We start from the raw sequence: 16,879 nt of genomic DNA, 5'->3' as shown, positions 1-16,879 counted from the left end.
GCTCAGAAGCAATTAAAGAGAAAATAGCGATAGATATAGAACAGGATTGATGCAAAAGCACAGCTTTAACAAACATGAACTTACGAGAATAGTTGAACTGTGTCCGCGTGCTGCCTGATGTGCTGCTGTCGGTATTTGGAAAAGTTTCGCAGCATTTCGAAGGGGGTCACACTAACGGGAATGCGATCCTTGTCTGTCCAGATCTCCACAGCGACCAGGACCACCCGCGTGTTCAGGTGCTCTTTGAAAATCTGTCATCATACACAGATAAAGATGTGTAACAGTGGGAAAATGTGTTTGTTCTGTTTACATCTGCTATACAACAGTATGAAAGTAAAACGATAAGCAATTTAAGTCATTTTTGTAAAACGATGACTATGACATGTTAATGCATATTAATATTTAATACTTTTGGATGAAAATTGTGACATTTCAATAAATCAAATGAATTTATTTTGTGTGACTAGTTTTTACCAACAGATGGCACACACTAGGCTAGCTTCTAACAGCAGAAGGCACTCTAGGCTAGTTTCTGACAGCAGACGGCGCTCTAGGCTAGTTTTTACAAACAAATGGTGCTCTAGGCTAGTTTCTAACAACAGACAGCACTCTAGGCTAGTTTTTTTTTAAAAGACGGCGCTCTAAGCTAGTTTCTAACAACAAAAGGTGGTCTAGGCTAGTTTTTACCAACAGAAGGCACTCTAGGTGAGTTTCTAACAGCAGATGGTGCTCTAGGCTAGTTTATATCAGCAGATGGTGCTCAGGGCTAGTTTAGAACAGCAGATAGCACTCTAGGCTAGCTTATAACAACCGACTGAAGTTTACGCTAGTTTTTACAAACAGATGGGGCTCTAGGCTAGTTTCTAACAGCAGACGGCGCTCTAGGCTAGTTTCTAACAGCGGATGGTGCTCTAGGCTAGTTTCTAACAGCAGACAGTGCTCTAGGCTAGTTTCTAACAGCAGACAGTGCTCTAGGCTAGATTTTAAAAGCAGATGGCACTCTAGGCTAGATTTTAACATCAGTCGGTGCTGTAGACTAGTTTCTATCAGCAGATGGCACTCTAAGCTAGTTTATATCAACAAATGGCACTCAGTAGGAACATTCAGTACTTGTTTTACTTTTTAATTCATTACTTCATAGTTGTATACATTGTGTTTTACCTGTCACAATGTAGTTTGCGCACATTAAAGTACTGCATATGTGGATTCCAGAAGCAACAGGAAGTTTTATAAATAAATAAATAAATAAAATGACAAACAAATACGAGAAAAGAAAAATATCTGAGAAGAACCACAATCAACTAAATACTCAAAAAGAAGAAAAACAAGGCTAAATGTGCATAAAAACAACAATCGGCAGGTGAACATAATCAGTTAACCAATGAGTAACCAGACAAACAAATCAACAAGTACAAAAGGCAACTAGCCAAACTAAGAAATACTAAACTAAACCCAAAACAGTGCAGACATGGGACATTATGCTTGTTATTGATTATATTTAGGGACCGAGCACCGAAACGGTGCGTAGGCCCTATTGGAATTGCTCCGTTTATTATTCTTCTTCTTCTTCTTCTTCTTCTTCTTCTTCCGCGGAATGAATCGCGGTTTTGAGGGGCTAAACATGCCCGAAAACTCACGCAACTTTGCACACGCCTCAGAAGTGGCGAAAATTTACGTTTGTTATGGGCTTCGGAAGTGGCCGTGGCAAAATGACTCGACAGCGCCACCTAGAAAAATTAAACGGACGAGCCCCCGATCCACGAATCACGCACATGCACGAAAATTGGCACACACCTCAAACACACCAAAACATACGAAAAAGTCTCTTGGAGCCATATCTCAAACCCAACAGGAAGTCGGATATTTTTAACTTCCTGCGGCGAAAAAGTGGCGTTTTTGCCATTTCCAGGCGTTGTATTTTAACGAACTCCTCCTAGGGATTTTATCCGATCGACACCAAAATTGGGTTTTGTCATCTAAAGGCCTTGACGATGTTAAATTGCGAAGCTTTAGAGTTTTCATCGATGGGCGTGTCCGTGGTGGCCTCGCAAACTTTGACGATTCGCCACAAAACAGGAAGTCGTTATAACACAGGCATGCATTATCTGATCTGCCTCAAAATTCACACGCTTGATAAGCGTCCTGACCTGAACACGTTTACATACCGATATCCAGATACAGTTACAGCGCCACCTACTGGCCACAGGAAATGACATGTTTTACGGAATTATAAACTCCTCCCACAAATTTTATCGTATCAACACCAAAATTGAGTGGTGTCATCTGAAAGCTCTAGCGATGATATATTGTGAAGATCTAGAGTTTTCGGAGAGGGGCGTGTCCGTGGCGGTATGACAAACCTCAACGCTTCGCCATGGAACAGGAAGTCCTTATAACACAACCAAACAATGTCCGATCTGCCTGAAACTTCACATGGTTGATAAACGTCATCTCTTGAACACATCCACATAACAATATTGAAGTGGGCGTGGCAAAATGACTGGACAGCGCCACCTAGAAAAATTAAATGGACGAGCCCCCGATCTACGAATCACGCACATGCACAAAAATTGGCACACACCTCAAACATGCCAAAACATATGAAAAAGTCTCTTGGAGCCATATCTCAAACCCAACAGGAAGTCGGATATTTTTAACTTCCTGTGACGAAAAAGTGGCGCTTTTGCCATTTCCAGGCGTTGTATTTTAACGAACTCCTCCTAGGGATTTTATCTGATAAACACCAAAATTGGGTTTTGTCATCTTAAAGCCTTGGTGATGTTAAATTGCGAAGCTTTAGAGTTTTCATCGATGGGTGTGTCCGTGGCGGCCTCGCAAACTTTGATGATTCGCCACAAAACAGGAAGTCGTTATAACTCTGGCATGCATTATCCGATCTGCCTCAAAATTCACACATTTAATAACAGTCCTGACCTAACCAGGTTTACGTGCCGATATCCAATTACAGTTATAGCGCCACCTGCTGGCCACAGGAAATGACATGTTTGACACTCTAACAAACTCCTCCCACAAACTTTCCCGTATCAGCACCAAAATAGAGTGGTGTCATCTGAAAGCTCTAGCGATGATATATTGTGAAGATCTAGAGTTTTTGCAGAGGGGCGTGTCTGTGGTGGCATGACAAACCTCAACGCTTCGCCATAGAACAGGAATGCCTTATAACTCAACCACACAATGTCTGATCTGCCTGAAACTTCACATGATTGATAAAAGTCCTCTCCTGAACACATCCACATAACAATATTGAGTCAGTCATAGCGCCACCTGCTGGCAGAAGGAATTTTGGCTTGTAACTCGGCCACACAATGTCAGATCTGCCTAAAATGTCACATGGTTGATGAAAGTCCTCTCCAAAACACATCTACATAATAATATTGAGTCAGTCATAACGCCACCTGCTGGCAGAAGGTAGTTTGGCTTATAACTCAGCCACACAATGTCCCATGTGCCTGAAACTTCACATGGTTGATAAGATTCCTCTCCGGAAGACATCTACATGCCAATCTTAAGTCACAGTTATAGCGCCACCTGCTGACAGGAGGAAGTTTGGTATAAATCTGTGATTTTCTTAGATCTTTTTTTATATATTGGCTTAAATTATTATTGTTCGCTGTTCTCTGTCATCGTAAGGTCACCGGGCGGCGGTGAGCCCGGGTGCGAGGTCCCTATCATCGCTGCTTGCAGCTTTAATTATTAGGGACCGAGCACCGAAACGGTGCGTAGGCCCTATTGGAATTGCTCTGTTTATTAGGGACCGAGCACCGAACGGTGCAAGGCCCTATTGGAATTGCTCCGTTTATTAGGGACCGAGCACCGAAACGGTGCGTAGGCCCTATTGGAATTGCTCCGTTTTTTATTATTATTATTATTATTATTATTATTATTATTAGGGACCGAGCACCGAAACGGTGCGTAGGCCCTATTGGAATTGCTCCGTTTATTATTAGGGACCGAGCACCGAAACGGTGCGTAGGCCCTATTGGAATTGCTCTGTTTATTATTCTTCTTCTTCTTCTTCTTCTTCTTCTTCTTCTTCCGCGGAATGAATCGCGGTTTTGAGGGGCTAAACATGCCCGAAAACTCACGAAACTTTGCACACGCCTCAGAAGTGGCGAAAATTTACGTTTGTTATGGGCTTCGGAAGTGGGCGTGGCAAAATGACTCGACAGCGCCACCTAGAAAAATTAAACGGACGAGCCCCCGATATACGAATCACGCACATGCATGAAAATTGGCACACACCTCAAACATGCCAAAACATACGAAAAAGTCTCTTGGAGCCATATCTCAAACCCAACAGGAAGTCGGATATTTTTAACTTCCTGCGGCGAAAAAGTGGCGTTTTTGCCATTTCCAGGCGTTGTATTTTAACGAACTCCTCCTAGGGATTTTATCCGATCGACACCAAAATTGGGTTTTGTCATCTAAAGGCCTTGGCGATGTTAAATTGCGAAGCTTTAGAGTTTTCGTCGATGGGCGTGTCCGTAGCGGCCTCGCAAACTTTGACGATTCGCCACAAAAGAGGAAGTCGTTATAACTCAGGCATGCATTACCCGATCTGCCTCAAAATCCACACGCTTGATAAGCGTCCTGACCTGAACACGTTTACATGCCAATATCCAGATACAGTTACAGCGCCACCTGCTGGCCACAGGAAATGACATGATTTACGGAGTAACAAACTCCTCCCACAAATTTTATCGTATCAACACCAAAATTGAGTGGTGTCATCTGAAAGCTCTAGCGATGATATATTGTAGAGATCTAGAGTTTTTGCGGAGGGGCGTGTCCGTGGCGGTATGACAAACCTCAACGCTTCGCCATGGAACAGGAAGTCCTTATAACTCAACCACACAATGTCCGATCTGCCTGAAACTTCACATGGTTGATAAAAGTCCTCTCCTGAACACATCTTCATAACAATATTGAAGTGGGCGTGGCAAAATGACTCGACAGCGCCACCTAGAAAAATTAAACGGACGAGCCCTCGATCTACGAATCACGCACATGCACAAAAATTGGCACACACCTCAAACATGGCAAAACATACGAAAAAGTCTCTTGGAGCCATATCTCAAACCCAACAGGAAGTCGGATATTTTTAACTTCCTATGGCGAAAAAGTGGCGCTTTTGCCATTTTCAGGTGTTGTATTTTAACGAACTCCTCCTAGGGATTTTATCTGATAAACACCAAAATTGGGTTTTGTCATCTTAAAGCCTTGGTGATGTTAAATTGCGAAGCTTTAGAGTTTTCATCGATGGGCGTGTCCGTGGCGGCCTCGCAAACTTTGATTCGCCACAAAACAGGAAGTCTTTATAACTCTGGCATGCAATATTCGATCTGCCTTAAAATTCACACATTTAATAACAGTCCTGACTTGAACAGGTTTACGTGCCGATATCCAGTTACAGTTATAGCGCCACCTGCTGGCCACAGGAAATGACATGTTTGACACTGTAACAAACTCCTTCCACAAACTTTCCCGTATCAGCACCAAAATAGAGTGGTGTCATCTGAAAGCTCTAGTGATGATATATTGTGAAGATCTAGAGTTTTTGCAAAGGGGCGTGTCTGTGGTGGCATGACAAACCTCAACGCTTCGCCATGGAACAGGAATTTCTTATAACTCAACCACACAATGTCTGATCTGCCTGAAACTTCACATGATTGATAAAAGTCCTCTTCTGAGCACATCTACATTATAATATTGAGTCAGTCATAGCGCCACCTGCTGGCAGAAGGTAGTTTGGCTTGTAACTCGGCCACACAGTGTCCGATCTGCCTGAAACTTCACATGGTTGATATAAGTCCTCTTCTGAGCACATCTACATTATACTATTGAGTCATAGTCATAGCGCCACCTGCTGGCAGAAGGTAGTTTTGCTTGTAACTCGGCCACACAATGTCCGATCTGCCTGAAACTTCACATGGTTGATGAAAGTCCTCTCTTGAGCACATTTACATAATATTATTGAGACAGAGTCATAGCGCCACCTGCTGGCAGAAGAAATTTTGGCTTGTAACTCGGTCACACAATGTCAGATCTGCATAAAATGTCACATGGTTGATGAAAGTCCTCTCCTAAACACATCTACATAATAATATTGAGTCTTTCATAGCGCCACCTGCTGGCAGAATGTAGTTTGTCTTAAAACACAATCTCCACACAATCTCTGATCTGCCTGAAACTTCACATGGTTGATAAAAGTCCGCTCCTGAACACATCCACATAACAATATTGAGTCAGTCATAACTCCACCTGCTGGCAGAAGGTAGTTTGGCTTATAACTCAGCCACACAATGTCCCATGTGCCTGAAACTTCACATGGTTGATAAGGTTCCTCTCCGGAAGACATCTACATGCCAATCTTAAGTCACAGTTATAGCGCCACCTGCTGACAGGAGGAAGTTTGGCATAAATCTGTAATTTCCTTAGATCTTTTTTATATATTGGCTTAAATTATTATTGTTCGCTGTTCTCTGTCATCGTAAGGTCACCGGGCGGCGGTGAGCCCGGGTGCGAGGTCCCTATCATCGCTGCTTGCAGCTTTAATTATTATTATTATTATTCTCCTGCGAAATGAATCGCGGTTTTGAGGGGCTAAACATGCCCGAAAACTCACGCAACTTTGCACACGCCTCAGAAGTGGCGAAAATTTACGTTTGTTATGGGCTTCGGAAGTGGGCGTGGCAAAATGACTCGACAGCGCCACCTAGAAAAATTAAACGGACGAGCCCCCGATCCACGAATCACGCACATGCACGAAAATTGGCACACACCTCAAACATGCCAAAACATACGAAAAAGTCTCTTGGAGCCATATCTCAAACCCAACAGGAAGTCGGATATTTTTAACTTCCTGCGGCGAAAAAGTGGCGTTTTTGCCATTTCCAAGCGTTGTATTTTAACGAACTCCTCCTAGGGATTTTATCGGATCGACACCAAAATTGGGTTTTGTCATCTAAAGACCTTGGCGATGTTAAATTGCGAAGCTTTAGAGTTTTCATCGATGGGCGTGTCCGTGGCGGCCTCGCTAACTTTGACGATTCGCCACAAAAGAGGAAGTCGTTATAACTCAGGCATGCATTATCTGATCTGCCTCAAAAATCACACGCTTGATAAGCGTCCTGACCTGAACACGTTTACTTGCCAATATCCAGATACAGTTACAGCGCCACCTGCTGGCCACAGGAAATGACATGATTTACGGAGTTATAAACTCCTTCCACAAATTTTATCGTATCAGCACCAAAATTGAGTGGTGTTATCTGAAAGCTCTAGCGATGTTATATTGTGAAGATCTAGAGTTTTCGCAGAGGGGCGTGTCCGTGGCGGTATGACAAACCTCAACACTTCGCCATGGAACAGGAAGTCCTTATAACTCAGCCACACAATATCCGATCTGCCTGAAACTTCACATGGTTGATAAACATCATCTCTTGAACACATCCACATAACAATATTGAAGTGGGCGTGGCAAAATGACTCGACAGCGCCACCTAGAAAAATTAAACGGACGAGCCCCCGATCTACGAATCATGCACATGCACAAAAATTGGCACACACCTCAAACATGGCAAAACATACGAAAAAGTCTCTTGGAACCATATCTCAAACCCAACAGGAAGTCGAATATTTTTAACTTCCTGTGGCGAAAAAGTGGCTTTTTTGCCATTTCCAGGTGTTGTATTTTAACGAACTCCTCCTAGGGATTTTATCCGATCAACACCAAAATTGGGTTTTATCATCTAAAGGCCTTGGCGATGTTAAATTGCGAAGCTTTAGAGTTTTTGTCGATGGGCGTGTCCGTGGCGGCCACGCAAACTTTGATGATTCGCCACAAAACCGGACGTCATTATAAGTCAGGCATGCATTATCAGATCTGCCTCAAAATTCACACGTTTAATAAGAGTCTAGACCAGAACACATTTACATGCCAATATCCAGATACAGCTATAGCGCCACCTGCTGGCCACAGGAAATTACATGATTTACAGAGTAATAAACTCCTCCCACAAATTTTTTTCGTATCAGCACTAAATTTGGTTGGTTGTTATCTGAAAGCTCAAGCGATGATATATATTGTGAAGATCTAGAGTTTTTGCGGAGGGGCGTGTATGTGGTGGCATGACAAACCTCAACGCTTCGCCATAGAACAGGAATGCCTTATACCTCAACCACACAATGTCCGATCTGCCTGAAACTTCACATGGTTGATTAAATTCTTCTCTTGAACATATCCCCATACCTATATTGAGTCACAGTCATAGCGCCACCTGCTGACAGAAGGAATTTTACCTTATAACTTAACCACACAATGTCTGATCTGCCTGAAACTACACATGGTTGATTAAATTCCTCTTCTGAAGACATTTAAAAGCCAATATTGAATCTGTCATAGTGCCACCTGCTGGCAGAATGTAGTTTGGCTTATAACTCAGCCACACAATGTCTGATCTGCCTGAAACTTCAAATGGTTGATTAAATTCCTCTCCTGAACACATCCACATAACATAATTGAGTCAGTCATAGCGCCACCTGCTGGCAGAAGGTAGTTTGGCTTATAACTCAGCCACACAATGTCCGATCTGCCTGAAAAATCACACGGTTGATAAGACTCTTCTACTGAAGGCATCTACATAAAAATCTTTAGTCACAATTATAGCGCCACCTGCTGACAGGAGGAAGTTCGGCATAAATCTGTGATTTTCTCTGGTTATTTATATATATCGGCTTAAATTAATGTTGTTCGCTGTTCTCTGTCATCCTGAGGCCACCGGGCGGCGGTGAGCCCGGGTGCGAGGTCCCTATCATCGCTGCTTGCAGCTTTAATTAAATTTGAAATGCCATTTCTATCACAACTTCTCTTCTCTAAATGCCGATAGCAGAAAAACGTAGATTGCATAAATAGTTTTTTCTCTTTCTGGTTGAAATGTGTTATGTATAATTTAAGCATTTACAAGCACACGCAACTGAAAAAGAACCCATCATTTTTTGTTTATGTTATTCACTAAGGGGTGATCACGAACAGTTATTTTAACAGCATAACAGCTGCTCATACTCACAGCATCCACCAGGTTGACCACAGATTTGGCATTGTTGCGTGTGTGCTGCTTGGTCTTCAGTCTCTTAAACTGGGGGAAAATATTTATGAACATTGAAATATCAAACAGACATTCAGCATTTTTACAATTAACACCCAACATGAACATAAAATGCTGTAGTAGTTTATAGTGAACACTGAGATGTTTTTGAACCATCCTGCAGTAAAGTGTGCTGTATATTCCCCTTTCCAGAATTACGAGTATATTTCAAGGTTTTCAACTGGATTTTCCATAAACTGTTCATAAAGCATACTGTAGCAATAAATATAGTAAACTGTAAAAAATTATGTAGTATACTCTAGTTTTTACTACAGTAAACTGTGGTGAGGGTATAATACACCCTATCGTTAAAGAAAACTACAGTATTGGCTCATTTGTTTACATTGGTATAGTGCCCTGCTGAAAAATCCAGCTTAAACCAGCCTAAGCTGGTTGGCTGGTTTTAGCTAGTCGACCAGGCTGGTTTTAGAGGGGTTTTGGCCACTTCCAGGCTGGTTTCCAGCCATTTCCAGCCTGGTCTTAGCTGGTCAGGCTGGGAGATGACCAGCTTAAACCAGCTTGACCAGCCTAGCCAAGCTGGGAGTCCAACCAAAACCAACTATATCCAGCTTAAACCAGGCTGGTCAAGCTGGTTTTAGCTGGATTTGGCTGGTAATTTTTCAGCCTGACCAGCTAAGACCAGGCTGGAAATGGCTGGAAACCAGCCTGGAAATGGCCAAAACCCCTCTAAAATCAGCCTGGTCGAGCAGCTAAAACCAGCCAACCAGCCTAAGCTGGTTTAAGCTGGATTTTTCAGCAGGGTGGTTGTGTTACTGTAGCAACAGTATGCTTCAAAAACACTACAGTATTTTTTCAGACATTCAGAATTAGTTACGAGAGAGCCCTCTAGTGGACATTAGAGTCAAACAGCATTTAAACACACCATGTTGTGGTCAATGACAATCATCAACTCAATGTACTTCATCTCCTCAAACACGTTCCTCGGTATCTGGAAGAAAAAAACAAACAAAACTGAATGAAGGATGTTCATGAGCACAAACCATCATCCTCATTGCTTTCACATTTCAACAAAACTCACAATGAGCTGCTTTTATAGAAATGTGGCTTGTCTGCGATCAAACTTTTTGGCTGGATCCCAGCTTACAGACTTCAAAACACATTAATTTAATTTATGGCCTCAAAAAATGGACACTAAAATCAAGCATTCTTCAGTCTGTGGGAAACTAGACAACCTGCAGTTTAAGAGTGTGGTATTTGTCAATTGTTTTTATCCTCACCATACTTAAGAAACAAGCAGTTCTATTATTATACTTATACATAAGTTATATAAAATATGTTATACAATTTTCTAATAGTTGTTTGGTATGGGAGTATTTTTAAAGGACCCCTCTTATGCAAAAATCACATTTATAATGGGTTTAAACCCAGTAGTAGAGCAGCAGTCTGTGAAAATATCCAGCTTTTAACAGTCAATTCATCCATTTAATTGTTTAATAATCAGACTTGACAAAAAACAGAAATACTGCAGAAACACTTTGATTGACATTCTCCCTTTGTATGATGTCATCATCGGGGTAAATCCCTGCCCACTAGTGCCCATCTCTCCATCATTAGCACAGGACGTTAGTCTTGTTTTTGAATCTGCCACTATGCTGACACACAGGCATCTGTAGCTCCACCCTCTTTTGAATAGCGCACAATCTCATTTGTATTTAAAGTCACCAAAACGCCACATATCTAAATCAGGGATGGGCAAACTTGGTCCTGGAGGACTAATGTCCCGCAGAGTTTTACTAAAAAACTAACCAAAAACAACTGAACATGCTAATTAATGTCTTCAAGATCATTAGAAAGTTATAAACCAGTGTGTTTAATTAAGGTTGGAGCTAAACTCTGCAGGAGTTTTCATCCCTGAATTTAATGATATTATTCATTCATTAATACATTTTCTTTTCGGGTCAGTCGCTTTAATAATCCGGGCTCGCCACAGCGGAATGAACCGCCATCTTATCCAGCACATTTTACACAGCGGATGCCCTACCAGCTGCAACTACGGACAATTTAGCTTACTCAATTCACCTGTCCCGCATGTCTGTGGACTTGTGGGGGAAGCCGGAGCACCTGGATGAAACCCATGCAAATGCAGGGAGAATGCAAACTCCACACAGAAATGCCAACTGACCAAGCTGAGGCTCGAACCAGCGACCTTATTGCTGTGAGGCGACAGCACTAACTACTGCGCCACTGCGTCACCGAAATCCAAAAATAAACTAATATAAAATAAATAGACCAATCAAAACAAAAAAGCTAAAAAAGGGCAAACAATTTACCAAATAAAACTAAACACACACAAAAAATAATAAATAAATAAAAAATATAAGATAAAATCCAAACAACCAAAAAAAAAAAAAAAGACAAAACAAATACGAAAACAGAAGACAAAACTAAACAAAAAAAGTTAAAAAATTTAACTATTTACAAAATAAAAAGAAAAAAAAACAGGACAAAAACTAAACAAAACAAAGACAGAAAATCCAAAGAAACAAAAAACAAACAACAAAACAAAAAAGACAAAGACAAAAACAAAACAAAAAATAAAAAAGGCAAACAATTAACTAAATAAAATAAAGAAAAAAAGACAAAAAAAAACAAACCAAAAAAAAACAAGAAAAGACAAAACCAAACAAAACTACAAAAAAGACAAAACAAAAAACAAGAGAAAGAAACAAAAGTAAAACAGAAAAATAAATAAAAACAAGATAAAATAATAAACTAAACAAAGACAAAATACAAATAAAAAAAAGACAAAAACTAAATAAAAAAAAGTTATTAATTATACTGAATGTTTTTAACACATGCATTTAAAACCGCTCTGGTAGTTTTGACCTTGTGCATCTGTATGATTATTATAGGCTGTGTGGATGTTTGTGTTGGTGACAGTGTGTGTGTGATTCTGTGGAGCGCTTCCAGCATCAGCTGCAGCCCACTCACACACTTACAGCTCGCTTTTTCCTCCGCCGAAGCCAGGAGAAATCCTCCTCCATGCCTGCACACACACACACATGCATATACACACATGCACACATCACAGACACGTACACACACACACACACACACACACACACACACACACACACACACACACACACACACACACACACACACACACACACACACACACACACACAACAAAACACACACACACACACACACACACACACACACACACACACACACACACACACACACACACACACATCAGAAAACATCTGTTTGTTAGTTAGCTTTTCACAGTTCTTCACATTCGTCTCAAAACAGAATCGTAATCGTCCAACAAGAGTAACATTATATTGACAGAAACAATGAGCACATTCTCTCTTCACTGAACAACATTAGCAGTAGAACTTTTCACTGACACAAAACACACACACACACACACACACATTGAGTTCCCCGTGCTGTGTGAGGATGATCTCAGTGGAAAGTGACGCGCTATAAAAACTATTCAATTGTTGAGAGACTTATATTTGACAGAGAATGATTTAAATTTCAGACTAAAAGCTATTGTATGACTTCAGAGTCTTAAAGGGCACCTGTTATACAAAAATCCCTCTTATAAGGGGTTTAATCCCAGTTGTGTGTCAGCAGTGTGTGAATATCTCCAGCCTCTAATGGTAAAGGAGAATTAATTACATGTTTTATAATCAGACTTGATAAAAAAGAAACACTGTGATTGACATTCTCCCTTTATATGATTCCATCAGAGGGGAAAAGCCCCGCCCACTAGTGCCCATCTCTCCCTCATTAGCATAAACAGCAGCCCTGAGTGAGAAGCAGCCGTCTGTCCATCAGCCATTAGAATGTTTGAGCTGCTGAAGATAATGTCAGCTTACAGAGCATCTGGAAAGTATTGATAGCATGTGATTTATCAGCCTTTTATTTGTATTAAATTTGCAACAATTTCTAAAACTCTTTTTCACATTGTCATTATGGGGGATTGTGTGTAAAATGTTGAGGAAATCAATTTATCTAATCCATTTTGGAATAAGACTGTAACATAAACACATGTGGAAAACGTGAAGCGCTGTCAATACTTTCCGGATACACTGTAGACTAAGAGGATTATAGATGTGGAGTTTTTTTTAGATGAAGCACAAATGAACAGCGACAGGAGTCTCCACGGACTGACAGAAGCATGAAGCACACATGCACACCTGACCAGCTCTGAGAATGCTAGTCCTGTCTTTAATCTGCCACTATGCTGACACATGGGCATTTGTAGCTCTGTCCCTCTTTTAAAAAGAGCCCAATCTCATTTACATTTAAAGCGACAGCACTCTAAAAAATATTGTTTAGACAAAACAAAAAAATTAACGCAACAGTTTGCATTAATATATTGAAGTTACGACAACATTTGACAAAATGAGGTTCAGACAACAAACTTTATTATGTTAGCCAAATATTTTCCTCTTCAATCAGAGGCATTTTTACATAAACAAAGTTAAGTAATCAAAAATGTTGTTTCAACTAGTTTTTTACTTTAAAATTGAAAACAAATCCAGTGTTGTGTTATGTACTTAATTACGTGCACATTTTCAAGTTTAGAACCCCAAATAAATTAAGTAGCTAAACTTTTTGTTTGTTTTTAAATTTACTGTTTATACTTGTAGGAAAAACATTTAACAACAACATTTTTGTTTTTCGGTAGTTTTTTTATTTTTATTAAACCACAGGTTTTCATCATTTTACAAAACAAAAACATGTACTATCCCATATTATCAGTGTAACAAATAACAAAAAACATTAGTGTGTGGACTTAAAAATACAAAACAACTCCATTAGTGTGAGTTATCAGCCTCGTTTCTTTGGGTTGCTACAAGTTAAATATTGTTTTAAAGCAACTGACAGATGCATTTCACTTTAAATTACCTGCATTTTTAAATTGATGTAATTATCAAGATTTTCCTGTTTTGAAAACTTAATAAAATTATTCTGGCAACTTAAAAGTTTTAATCTAATCAGCATTTTAAAATTTTTAAGTTACAATAATGTATTAAACTATGTATTGGTAACAGACCTCTTGAGTTATTTTTTAGAGTGCATCACCAAAACACCAAAATTAGGATCAAAGCCTAAAAGGGTCAGTTTCAGAGAGTTAGGGAACATTAGTGTGCTATTTTGAGCTCAAACTTTACTACACACTCTAGAGACAGCAGAGACGCATTTGACATCTTAAAAATGAGCACAATATGTCTCCATATAAATGCACAGATAATCTGTTTATAATAGTTCTTATCAAATCTTTGCCATTTTCATCTCTACATGTAAATAATCTCCTTTTGTGCTGTACTGATGAATAAAGTGTAGTTGGTCTGGAGAAGCACTTAAGGGTGTGGGCACAAGGTTTTCTTGTGCACGCTGCACTTTAGCATTAGGTTGCGTCATTTATGATTCAAGTGTTTGTATTAAAACACAGCCCAGTTTTGGCACGATCATGCTAGTCAAAACAGCCAGACTTCTGGGGGTGAACGAGCTCAGGGGTGGATTATTTCATCGCGTGTGAGCACACCCTAATTCCTTTGAGAAAAATAAGTACACTTTAAAGGGCACCTATGATGCAAATCATCTTCTGTAAGCTGTTTGGACAGAAGTGTGTGTAAGTATAGTGTGTCCGCAGTTATACTGGAGTGATATAAACACAATAAGTCTCTTTTTTTTTATTTCCTGACGTTAAAATAGGATCAAAATCCCTCACATTTTCAGGTCCACCACAACATGGAGTGTGGTTTCCCCGCCCACAGAATTGATTGACAGCCGCATATTAACACGTCTCCATAGTAATGCGTATGATCATATCAACAAGACAGGACGTGCGCAAAGCAACTGGGATTAAAGGATCTGTTCAGCTCTCTGTGATCATTAATCATCATCAAATGTGATCAAGAGTGAGTTTCACAAGTTTAAAATGTTTTTAAAACAGTACATGTTTGTAATAAATACAGTCAAATCGCTGTTATTCATTACCACAGCCGCGTGTCTGTACAATTATAAAAGAAGATGCTTCAATCTCGTTTTGTGGACATTAAATTAGAGTTATTTTGTATTTTGGCTATTAACCTGTGTGTGTGTGCACGTGTCTGTGTGTGTGTGTGAACTTTGTAACAACATTGTGTGTGACTCATCGTTCTCATCGACTCAACAACAAACACATCAAATAATCATTGGGAAAGTTCTTACTTGAGTATTTCTCATGAACGTTACGTGAGATCTGCTGCCTTCATGTCTGTCACTGTGCTGTTTATCTGATGCAGCCAAGGTGGAGATTGAGGCATGCTCTGACAGGCATGGGGGAGCGGTGGGCGGGCCAGCATTAAAGGCACAGGCCACAAAAACAGCTACTCTGCGTTCAGAGCTGAAAATCCCAACATTCTGAAAGGTCTAATAAATAATCTGATGGGTGTTTTGGGCTTTTTGAGCGGACACACTCTGAGGACACAAAAGACTTCTCTTAAATCTTGAAATAGGGGTAAAATAGGTGAACATGAAATCAAGTTTCCATGCAATCAAAACTAACCATATTGATTTTGTTACATAAATAAATAAATAAATACATTTGGTGTACATGGTGTACATTTGGTGTACTTATAATTAGCTTTATCCAGTTGGAGTCAGAATTATGAGCCCTCCTTTTTTCTCTTTGATTTCTGTTTAACGAAGAGCAGATTTTTTAAAACACATTTTTGCACATAATAGTTTTAATAACTCATCTCTAATAACCGATTTATTTATTTTATTTTATTTTTTTATTTATTTTCTCTTTGTCATGATGACAGCACATAATATTAGACTAGATATTCTTCAAGACACCAGTATTCAGCTTAAAGAGACATTTAAAGGGTAATTAGGGTAAAGTTAGGGTAATTAGGCAAGTCATTGTATAACAGTGGTTTGTTCTGGAGACAATCCAACACTAATATTGCTGAAGGGGCCAATAATATTGACCTTAAAATGGGTGTAAAACAATTAAAAGCTGCTTTTATTCTAGCAAAAATAAAACAAATAAGACTTTCTCCAGAAGAACAAATATTAGAGGAAACACTGTGAAACTCTGTTTTGCTGATGTGGATGTTAGAGTTGTGCGGTTCTCAGTGATGTGTGTGTCTCTGTGTGTGCGTGTGTGTGTGTGTGTGTGTGTGTGTGTGTACCTTCCTCTCGTGCAGACGGGCTCTGCTGAAGGTCAGTCCTGTGTAACACATGTGCTCTCGCTGTTCCCTCCTGAAGAAAACAACAGCAAAACATCAAAACAAGAGCAGATCTCAACTCACACTATACATACACACACACACACACGACTACACACAACTATACACACACACTACAGACAGCTATACACACATCAGGAGCTCAACTCTGACTATACACAGCTATACACACACTTTTATACACTATACACACACATATGGAGCTCAACTCTGACTATACACAGCTATACACACACTTTTATACACTATACACACATCAGGAGCTCAACTCTGACTATATACAGCTATACACACAAATAAATAGCTCGACTCTGACTCTGCACACTATATACACACATCACAAGCTCAACTCTGACTATACACACTATAAACATACATCACAAGCTCAGCATTGACTATACCACCACTATATACACACATCCGGAGCTCAACTCTGACTATACACACATTATACACTGCTGTAAACACAAATAAATAGCTCAACCCTGA

The 16,879-nt window shown here is 40.0% G+C and overlaps 1 protein-coding gene across 3 annotated transcripts in view; it reads right to left on the bottom strand.

The window, feature by feature from the left end:
* The window catches only part of adam23b (ADAM metallopeptidase domain 23b), a 57,965-nt gene that overhangs the window by 19,485 nt on the left and 21,601 nt on the right, over positions 1–16,879 (bottom strand). For all 3 annotated transcript variants that reach the window (XM_073912376.1, XM_073912377.1, XM_021478782.3), the window contains 5 exons: positions 16,334–16,403; positions 12,128–12,174; positions 10,051–10,116; positions 9,090–9,158; positions 85–251 (listed from right to left, as the gene is read on the bottom strand). In XM_073912376.1, coding sequence (XP_073768477.1) covers positions 85–251; positions 9,090–9,158; positions 10,051–10,116; positions 12,128–12,174; positions 16,334–16,403 — 419 coding nt within the window. The remainder of the gene's footprint in view (positions 1–84; positions 252–9,089; positions 9,159–10,050; positions 10,117–12,127; positions 12,175–16,333; positions 16,404–16,879) is intronic.

This window comes from Danio rerio, chromosome 9, assembly GCF_049306965.1.
Source record: "Danio rerio strain Tuebingen ecotype United States chromosome 9, GRCz12tu, whole genome shotgun sequence".
Taxonomy (NCBI): Eukaryota; Metazoa; Chordata; class Actinopteri; order Cypriniformes; family Danionidae; genus Danio; species Danio rerio.
Note: the sequence above shows the minus strand (reverse complement) of the source record. Positions and strands in the feature narration are given on the sequence as shown.